The sequence below is a fragment of the Salvia miltiorrhiza genome, chromosome 1 (assembly GCF_028751815.1).
Source record: "Salvia miltiorrhiza cultivar Shanhuang (shh) chromosome 1, IMPLAD_Smil_shh, whole genome shotgun sequence".
NCBI lineage: Eukaryota > Viridiplantae > Streptophyta > Magnoliopsida > Lamiales > Lamiaceae > Salvia > Salvia miltiorrhiza.
The window spans coordinates 70,224,260-70,234,518 of NC_080387.1; the positions used below are offsets into that span (position 1 = coordinate 70,224,260).

Consider the following 10,259-nt stretch of genomic DNA (forward strand, 5'->3'; position numbering starts at 1 on the left):
TCTTTTAATTTTTTTAAATATTTTATTTTATATTTAATATTATTATAATAATTATTATTAAAAATAATAATAAAATAATTATATATAATGTTGTGGTTGGGTGGTTGGGGTGGTCATTGATAAATCAACAAAAATAGAGGTGGTTGGGTTGGGATAAATATAGTGATGTGGAAGAGAGAGAAATTAATTAAATATTGAAGATGGTTGGATGGTTGGGTGGTTGGATGGTTGCTGATAAACATAGCCTAAAGCCTCGGTCAAAATTGGAATTTCTTTTGTAGCATTGTCCTATAAACTAAGAAATAATTATGCATTTAATTTTAATTACACAACCCATTCTATGATATATTATTATAACAAAAATATTAGTGATAAAACAATGTATTTGTATCCCCACCTAAACAATCTAATATCTTAAAAATTCATTAATTGCATTACAATAATTTTTTACCCTCTCACGATCCCACAATGCATATAGTCAATTTAGAGTTATTATAAGACAAAAAAAAAAGTTAAATATTAAAATAATTAATATCTAATATACATAAATCTATTCCTTTTCCGGTTAACATAACGGTGTTAGAATATGCCTGAAATCAATCAATGTTGGATATATCCTAATTCACCATCATTTATATAATTTATATTCTTCAACAAAAATATAATTATTTTTGGCAATATATTATCTCTCTATACCTAATATTTAAATAATTTCCACCAATTCACTTTATCTACTTTTTACACATTTCTTAATCTCCGTGCCCAAAAGCTATGTAACACTATTATTGGAACGGAGGGAGTATAATATCTATAATATCTAGATTAGTTGATGACATGTTTTATCGTATTTGATTATCATATGTATCTGTTTCATATATTCTTTTTTATGGAGAAGAGATTCGTATAGATACTATTTGTAACGTAGTTGTACAATACGAATAGTATCTATCTTGATCTTGACATGTACTTCAATATTGGAGACTTGAATATGCATTTATTCGTAGAAGTAATAATTTGATGAAAGTTACGTTATTAGTGAAAATCATCATTTCTTGAAATTTTTTGTTCGACACGAATCTTGACACGTTTAGTTTCGACACGAGAATTAAGGAGTTGTAGATTAGTGTTTTAAGTGTGTAGGTAATAAAGTATAAAAGTAATAAAGTAGGAGAAATGAAATAATAAAGTGATAAAGTAGGAAAGAGAATTAATGTAATTAAGACCCCTTATTTTTTGATTAATTATTACCTTATTTAGAAACGTGTTAAGATTCGTGGGACGGCCCAAAAATAAATACGTATCAAGATTCGTGGGACGGAGGGAGTATAATAGATTACCTGTTAGCCTATTACGTACTTACGCACTTGATCAGTCATATATATACTTAATTTGTGGAATAGGCTCAACATTGTCTTTGGAAAAATTTCGACTAAATCATGATAAATCAATCTGAAAATTAATATATTAATTAATATGAATTAAGTAAACCGATCTGAATTTGGATGAAATCCCCACTTTAGGTAAACCATAAATCCAAATCCTCAAACACTACATTGAGTGTACTTAATTAATCTATTAATCATCTCGGCCTAGGAATCTAGGATATCTTAATTTGATCATTGATCAGCATCTCTTACCAATCATGATAAAACAATCTCAAAATGTATTAATTGCTATATATGAATTAAGTAAACCCATATAAATTTGGACGAAATCCACCCTTTAAGTAAACCATGAAAACCAATTCCTCAAACATATCAAGATAATTTATGGATTCTCAACATATCAAATTAATTATTTTTTCATTGAGTGTACTTAATCATCATCTCGGCCTAGCCAAGATAATTTATTTGATCATTAATTAATCAGCATGCCAACATCTCTTACCAAATCAATGGACTCTCAACATATCAAATTAATTTATAAATAAGAGTACTGCTAAACACACATAATATGTGCGCACTTAATACCCCTGAAAATTAAACCGGACCGATTTATTTTTTATATTCCGGTTCAAATTTTATCTTGGACTGAATTATCCTTATTCTATATTAAGAAGTTATTGATTTGTTCTTAATGATATTTTTTCCTTTTTTTTAACTTCAATAATTTTGGAAAATAATTAATTTGTTCCACCTAATATAAATTATATTGCTAAACTAAAAAAGTTTTATAAATTATATTGCTAAACTAACGGACCAAACAAATGAGCTGCAGAAAAAATCTTGAAACTTTTCTTTTTAATTTTTCCACCTAATATAAATTATATTGCTAAACTAAAAAAATGAAATATGAAAATCATATATATAATCAAATTGAATTAAGTAGAATTATGTTGGTAAAGAGCTCTGTGAAGCTCTCTGTGGCTAACGGACCAAACAAATGAAGGAGATGCAGAAAAAATAAGCAACACACACCAAGTGTTCGACAAAACTCCAAGCTGAGAAGCTGCACAGAAAACAAACAAAGAGCAAGAAGCAATGCGTCGTGGTGAAAGCCACTGCCCTGAAAACGAGATTCGGCTGGCAATGAGGTGCACGCCCTACGCGCTGATTCGTTCCCCGAGGTTAACGCAAATTCTTCCACCCGAAGCACGCACCTCGTGCTTAAGACGGATTGGAGAAACAGAGAACCAATGCCCAAAGTAAAAGAAAGATGCAGCTGCAATGTTTTTTTTTTTAAGATGAGAACATGAACACTGCACTACAACCTCAACTCACCCAAAAACCACATTTGAAAAGAAGAAAAAGACAATTAATTTGTATAAAGCATATAGAAATCTGCTTCATATTTCGGTCCCCTGCAGGCTAAATAGAAATCTGATTTCACTAATCTCCTAGCACTCCCCTTCACAATTCAACCATTGTTGAAGCGTAGTGACCGTAGGGGCGCGCGGTTGCGAGAGCCGTCGTCGAAGTTCACCATTGTTTAAGCGTCTGTGAGTGTGGATTATTAGATAGGAAATAAGCGTCTGTGAGTGTGGATTATGAGAAAGGAAATAAGATTTTGAATTTTAAGGAAAGATTAGGAGAAATCATTTCCTTAATAATTATCATGGGTAATGAGGTAAATTGTAAATTCAAATAAAATTAAATTAATTCTGCAATTAATAAAAATATACAAATTTACAAAAATGTCCAATTAAGTGTGCACAGCATTTAGACTTTTTCTATAATCAATTGTTCAATTGCAATCTATCTGTTAACTAACCACTACTTGTATATTATACGTATTTATTTTCTTCATCTTTTCAAATAATACTTTTTCTATATTTATAAAAATCCCATGTGTCATCGATCGTTGCTTTGATAAAAACATCTCCACTATTTTCTATGGGGTTGGTGGGCGATGACCCATTTTCTAAAACATTAGACCAAAACGTAAGATTTTTCAAATTATGTAACATCTACTTTATCAAAAAATTCTTGAAGATTTTCTTGAACCAACCCATAAGTTCAACTTGAATTAGTTCAACTACTCTAAAAAAAAATACCCTCAAATTGCACAATATCCCCAGCCAGTCAACATTAAATTTGGTACTACATTTGATCAAGAAGCCAAAAATGGCAATCCAAAATCAAATTCCACTTCTCATCACTCTTGCTTCAACCATTGCCTTTTGTGCTCAAGCCCAAAACGGCGATCAAGCCACGTGGGCCAAGCGAGTTGACTCGGGCGATCAAGTGGTGACGACTCTCCAATTCTATTTCCACGACAAACTCAGCGGCCAAAACCCGAGCGCGATCGAGATAGCTCGACCGTTGCAGGGCGGCGCCGCCCTCCCCGGTCAATTCGGCAAGCTCTTGATGATCGACGACGCGTTGACCGTGGGGCCCGACCCCTCGTCCAAGCTCGTGGGCCGGGCCCGGGGGCTGTACGGCTCGGCCGCGCAGGCCGAGCTGAACTTGATCATGGCCCTTAGCTATGTTTTCACCGACGGAATATACGACGGCAGCTCCTTGAGCCTTCTTAGCATCAATTCCGCGTTGAATTCGCCGCGGGAGATGTCGGTGGTGGGCGGGACCGGGCTTTTCCGGCTGGCCCGGGGCTACGCCGTCGCGCAAACCTACTCGGCCGATGCTAGCGGGGATGCCATTGTTGGGTACAATGTCACGGTTGCTACCAATATATGAGAGAGTGTTAGGTTTTATTCGGTTCGGTTTCTCTGTTTTATTTTTGAAAAAGATAATTCGATCAATTAGTGTTACATGTCTCAAAAGAATTGAACTAGGATATAGTTCATTAGTTTGTTTTCTGTTTTAATTTCGAAGGAATACACACTAATGTTGTCACTAGTGAAGGGTCCTTTTTACTTTTGATGAATTGAGTTTATGGATGACTTTGCATCGCACTCTACTGTTTCAAATTACATACTTACATAAGTAAATAAATAAATTTTTAAAGACCGCGCGACGGCTCAAGCTCTGAATATTAACCTCCTACCATTAGACCAACACACGCACAAGTTCTTTTTCATGACCTATAGGCTTGCATATAGCAAAGTCAATAGACAGTTTTTGACAGATTCTTTTTTATTTTCCATTATCATTTTTCCTATAACCATAATACAAGCAAATAAAAAATTGTGCCCCTATAGAATTTAGAAAAGGTAGAAAAAGGTGCAAGAACAAGAGACAAAAGTACAATGGATGTTATTACCATGTTATATAAGAGAAATCCAAATATATAGCCAATTTGCAGAGCACGAGACAAAAGTTCAATGGATGTTACTAACGTGTTATATAAGAGAATCCAAATACATAGCCAATTTGCAGAACAAGAGACAAAAGTATAATGGACATTGCTACATGTCATATCCCTCTCAACATTTTAATTGTGTAAATTACATGCTTCCTTGAGTCCTTGTCCCATAAGACCAAGTTTATCGGCCACAATTTGGTGGACCTGGTCGACCTCATTAGAATAAAAAAAATTAATAATTGTTGGAGGTCGGAGAAGAGATGGTCGACCTTTCAAAAAATAAGACCAGCCTTGGTCTCTCTCTCTCTTCAAATTTAATTCATTGAGTTGTGACACTTGTAATTATATTATTGGTTGAGTAGATTTTATTTAGATAATTGATAAAAATTATTATATCTTTTATATAAAATATTTAAAAAATGAAGAAATTATACCAAAATTTATATTTTTTCATTCTCTATAAATAGAGACTACTCTTGCTATATTTCAATACACCTTCAAATTCTCTCATTTATCCTCTCTACATATAACTTCTATTATTTGTTTTTCTATTTTTCAATGGATGGAGATGATAATTAAATGCATAGTATGTATTGTCTTTTTTTTTTTTTTTCTATTTCGAGTTTGGATTGTTGTAATTTATATTTTTAGTTTGTCGTAATTTATATTTTTATTAGTTTGTTATTTTTTGTATTTTAATTTTTTATAACATTTTAATTTGTATTTAATATTATTAAACTTATTACGAATAAAAATAATAATAAAATAATTATAATATTATGTTGTGGTTGGGTGGTTGGATGACTGGGTGGTCATTGATAAATGAACAAAAATAGAGGTGGTTGGGTTGGGATGAATATTAGTGATGTGGAAGAGAGAGAAATTAATTAAATATTAAAGATGGTTGGATAGTTGTATGGTTGCTGATAAAGATGGTCTAAGAAAAGTACCAGTTTTATTTTGGACATGACCACATGCATTCTCACTTTTCTTAAAAAGTAGTGGGTCATGTTTTTCACTCAACATATTATAATGTACCAAATAATTCTTAAAACTCGTGTCATTCCCGAAATGATACTCTCTTACGGGACATAGGGAGTATTATATATTTAGAAGAATATTATATTACTAATTTATTAGATATTAAAATATTATACAAATATAAATATCTTATAGAATCTAGCTACTTAACAATGACTAATTTAATAGGCGCCTATATGACTATTAAGTTGAGTGGGCTTCGCAACCAAACACCAACCCAAATATTTAGTGTGGGTTTATTTTGAGGTATAAGGGAGGGATAAGCTACACTTAGAAATGAGATTCAGTGTACCTATATTTATCACTTTATACTTCGTTTGCTTTCATGTGTAAAAAATTTCGGGCAGGTTGTATAATTTTTAAAATTCCAATTTTTAGTGATAAATATTAATTAGACTTCATAATATAATAATAATTCTTATTTTTATAAAAAACAATTATAAAATAAAGAAATTTAGAGTGTTACACGGTGGTACACACTATATGCTCTAGGACAGAGGAACCCATCTGTGATTTATGTGCATGTGCGTATGTTGATCTAATGATAAAATAATTAATACCTAATCAAAGTTCTTGGTTGATCAAATCCATTAATACCATTATACTACGGTTTTTAAATTTACTTATTTAATTGTCAATTTATGAAAAAAAAAATGTCGACGTCTATAAAAGAAACCTAACAACAACAAAAAAAAATTACAAAACAAGGTAACGAAAGGTGCGTCAATATGGCCTCAACTTCCCTAAGAAGGTAAGATCTACATTCACAATTTTCAATAATCAGTAATCAGTAATATAGTCGAAATCACAAAAGCATCATTGTATAATAACCAAAAATGTTGTAAATAATTCCATGCTTCACGTGACTTAGGCTTGAAGGGAAAGTAGCCTTAATAACCGGCGCCGCCAGCGGCATCGGAGAGGCCGCCGCCAGAATGTTTTCCCGGCATGGAGCCAAGGTTGTAATAGCGGACATCCAAGACGAATTAGCACGCAACGTCTGCGAAGATTTGGGACCGCCGTCGTCGGCCACGTCCGTCCGCTGCGACGTGACCAAAGAATCCGACGTGGAGACGGCCGTGAACGCGGCCGTCTCGACGTACGGGAGGCTGGACATCATGTTCAACAACGCGGGCATCGGCGGCGCCCCCCAGATCAAGATCCGGGACTGCCAGCTGTCCGAGTTCAAGCGCGTGGTCGACGTGAACCTCACCGGCGTGTTCCTCGGGACGAAGCACGCCGCCCGAGTGATGATCCCGCAACGAAGCGGGAGCATCATCACGACGGCGAGCGTGGCCTCCGCCGTGGGCGGCTCCTCCTCCCACGCCTACGCCAGCTCGAAGCACGGCGTGGTGGGGTTGATGAGGAACGCCGCCGTGGAGCTTGGGTGCCACGGCGTGCGCGTGAACTGCGTGTCGCCGTATATTCTGCCGACGCCGCTGTCGAGGGATTTCGTGAAGATGGACGGCGATGGCATCCGAGGATTATATTACAACCTTAAAGGAGTGAATTTGATGCCGGAAGATGTGGCGGCGGCTGCTCTTTATTTGGCGAGCGATGAATCTAAGTATGTGAGTGGACTTAACCTTATGGTTGATGGAGGATTTTCTATTCAGAATCAAGGATTCAACATATTTGATTTGATTAAATAACTTGCTTTAGATTGATGGTGGAGTATTTTGTCGGATCTTGTATTTCATGATGTCAATAAATAAAATTAAATCAAGCATGAATTAAGTGAAGTGACCCGGGTTCGATCCCTCTTGGGAACGAATTGGTGATTGGAGATATAAGGTGGAGTTTGGTGAATGGAGAGATAAGGTGGTTCTTGGAGTGGATGGGGAACTAACTACTAACATCTAACATGACTTTGACCGATCAAAAAAAAAAAAAAAAAATGTGTTCTGGAAAATATATATATATGCACGGTTGCTTTCTTTTATTCATCCTTATTTGGTTGGAGACTCTAATGAAAGATTACTGATATTCTCGTCTGGTATGAGATTATATATATAAGGATACAGTTTTGTGATCAACGATTCATTCACTTATGAGAAAGGTAACGTCTACAAAATAATTGTCACGTATAGTAAACAACACGAATTTTAATAAAATATAAATGAAATTATTAGTAGAGTTTGGATCTCACTTTAAATGTGAGTACTAAAGTTGTTTGGACCTTAAAGCATCTCCAATGCAGGCTCTAGCAACCGGATCGATCCGGGCCACTAGAGTCTGCCGTGTGCTGGAGTGCTGAGGAGGTTCGAAGCAAGGTTGACGGGGGAGCCGGGTGCGAAAGAAGTTGAGGAAGGCGCGTGCAGTGCATGCGAAATTAATAAAAAAAATAGAAAAAGAAAAAGGAAGAAATGGGGTGGATCGACAGAATTTGCAGAGAAGGAAGAAAAAAAAATGAAAGAATAAAGAAAAGATCTTTTATTATTTTCACATATTGATTAACTACATGAATTTTGATTTACATCACTGCTTTCTCGAAACCCTCTAAAAAAGAAAACTATTTTTCTCAAAACACACATTATTAATTTATTATTAGGTCTCTGCACCTTCATTAATAAATCAATATTTTATTTGTAATTATAATCCATATTTTTAAAAATAATTCCTATATTCCTTATTATTATTATTATTTTATAAAATAGAGGAGTGGGCTAGGTCAGATTATAGTTATTGGGTCGTATTGCTTATTGAGGCCCATACGATTTAAAAAAGAAGTAAACCTAGAAGAAGAAATTAGGGATTTGAAGAGAGATGGAGACTATTGTAATTGTGGGAGGATCCGAAGATGGGTTCGGAGCGGATGATGAGAAGCCTAACTTGTGGTTAGAATTTCATAAGGTGGATCTGAAACAAGGAGGAAAAGTAGAGAAGAATTGCTATCCGAAGCTGCGTTGTTGGGGGATGGTAGGTACCATGTCTTTGGTCAAGTCCAAGCTGTGCTTGGCAGGATGTACGGCCACAGCTGATGAAGCGGATGAATACGCCTGTTTCTTGGATTTGGATTCAGATTCAAATTCATATTCCGATTCAGAGTGGAAGCATTTACCCCTTCCTGTGGGGTGTCTGGCCTTCGGTACACTTGATGGGAAGCTTTATGGTCACAACCACCATGACCGATACGCCGAAGATGAAAATCTGGGTTCAGACTGGTTCGAGTTTATCAGGGATCGTCTTCCTGAAGACGAAGAGGGAGAGCATGTGATGATTCCGGACCCACCCAACAACCGGATTCTTTTCTACACGACTTCGGGCAAAATCTATGCTTACGATCCTAGTCACCGTGAATCCAGACTCAGACTTGTGGCCGCCGATGTGCCTGATTGGTCCCCTTTGGTTGCCGTTGTGGCCAACATCGCCTACATTGCCTTCCACCCTCGATGGGGCGGCGATTATCCATGGATGCTTTGTGCCTATGATCTTTCCAATGGGGGAAAGCACTTGAAATGTGTGTGGACCTCCATGGAAGTCGATGGTGTTGACATCTCTGACTTGTTATGTCATATCCGTGGCTTGTTTCACTTACCCAACACCAACAACTTCTGGCTTGCTGCTTGCACCCCTGATAGAAGCACCTCCGTGCACCTCCACTTTGTCAAGTTCCAAGCCAGCCGCACCGACGATGATGACCGGATCCTTTGCACTCCCCTTGTTCTTGTTTACTCTCCAATTGAAAACACCGCCCATGTTTTTCATTTTTTACTCATTCACGGATCACTCCACGGCTAGCCAGGTACCTATCTGTATATCTAGTTGTAGTAGGGCAAATATCTATATATATTTAATCTTGCTATGAAATTTAATTGACCGTTAGAATAGCAATGCCTGATCATGTTGAAGTAATAGGGAAATGTGGAAAAATATCAACTTTGCGTGAATGAAAGCATAGAGAGCTCTCAGAGTTCAGTTTCTTCATTTCAGCAAGAAAATTAGTTATACTTTAAACTTAGTACAATTGGTTCAAGTCTTTGTGAGACATATGATTACAACTGGGAACTACAAATATACGAATACTATATTCTGAGAGTTGGTTATATTATATGATTGCAGTATGAATTTGCGTCGCTGTTCATCTAAAGAAATAAATTAATCATTTTCTTTTGCAGGAGGCTTGCAGTTGAACACATAAACCTACAATTCGTGTTTGTTGCTGTTATCCTTCCCTGTGAGTGTATGCTATGCATTATGTAGTACGTTTGCTTTATTATCTCACTATCTGGTATTAGTGGTATTAGGTATCTAGCAAGAATTGATTTCATGTCCCAACGATTATTTAATACATACATTATATTTATGCATGTAATTTATGTTATTTTCCCTCTTATTGTGATTTTTAAGTATCCGTTTATACTTTCTTCAAAAAAAAAAAAAAGTGATGAATAACTGAATATTTCAAAAAAAAAGAAAAGAAAAAAAGGTGATGAATATAATTGAAGCCCTAACGAAGCATATAAAGCCTAATTTAAAAAATAATAGGTGAATTAATTTCTTTTAATAATATAATA

The 10,259-nt window shown here is 35.6% G+C and overlaps 3 protein-coding genes across 3 annotated transcripts; all 3 read left to right on the forward strand.

Moving 5' to 3' along the window:
- Nucleotides 1–3,313: 3,313 nt before the first annotated feature.
- Nucleotides 3,314–4,351, forward strand: LOC131005622 (dirigent protein 23-like). The gene has a single exon (XM_057932632.1). The coding sequence runs from the start codon at nucleotides 3,564–3,566 to the stop codon at nucleotides 4,131–4,133; it is 570 nt and encodes a 189-aa protein (XP_057788615.1). The 5' UTR covers nucleotides 3,314–3,563; the 3' UTR covers nucleotides 4,134–4,351.
- A 2,016-nt stretch (nucleotides 4,352–6,367) lies between these two features.
- On the forward strand, nucleotides 6,368–7,479 carry LOC131005624 (borneol dehydrogenase, mitochondrial-like). Its single transcript, XM_057932634.1, has 2 exons — nucleotides 6,368–6,493; nucleotides 6,614–7,479. The coding sequence occupies exons 1-2, from the start codon at nucleotides 6,471–6,473 to the stop codon at nucleotides 7,392–7,394; spliced, it is 804 nt and encodes a 267-aa protein (XP_057788617.1). The 5' UTR covers nucleotides 6,368–6,470; the 3' UTR covers nucleotides 7,395–7,479.
- Nucleotides 7,480–7,621: 142 nt separating this feature from the next.
- On the forward strand, nucleotides 7,622–10,056 carry LOC131005623 (uncharacterized). Its single transcript, XM_057932633.1, has 2 exons — nucleotides 7,622–9,487; nucleotides 9,861–10,056. The coding sequence occupies exon 1, from the start codon at nucleotides 8,509–8,511 to the stop codon at nucleotides 9,481–9,483; it is 975 nt and encodes a 324-aa protein (XP_057788616.1). The 5' UTR covers nucleotides 7,622–8,508; the 3' UTR covers nucleotides 9,484–9,487; nucleotides 9,861–10,056.
- The last annotated feature ends 203 nt before the right edge of the window (nucleotides 10,057–10,259 follow it).

Excerpts from the sequence above, each read along its gene's own strand:
- LOC131005622 (XM_057932632.1), top strand. The coding sequence starts at position 3,564 with ATGGCAATCCAAAATCAAATTCCACTTCTCATCACTCTTGCTTCAACC.
- LOC131005624 (XM_057932634.1), top strand. The coding sequence starts at position 6,471 with ATGGCCTCAACTTCCCTAAGAAG. Across the intron at positions 6,494-6,613 it reads GCCTCAACTTCCCTAAGAAG|GCTTGAAGGGAAAGTAGCCT; the intron begins GTAAGATCTACA and ends CACGTGACTTAG.
- LOC131005623 (XM_057932633.1), top strand. The coding sequence starts at position 8,509 with ATGGAGACTATTGTAATTGTGGGAGGATCCGAAGATGGGTTCGGAGCG.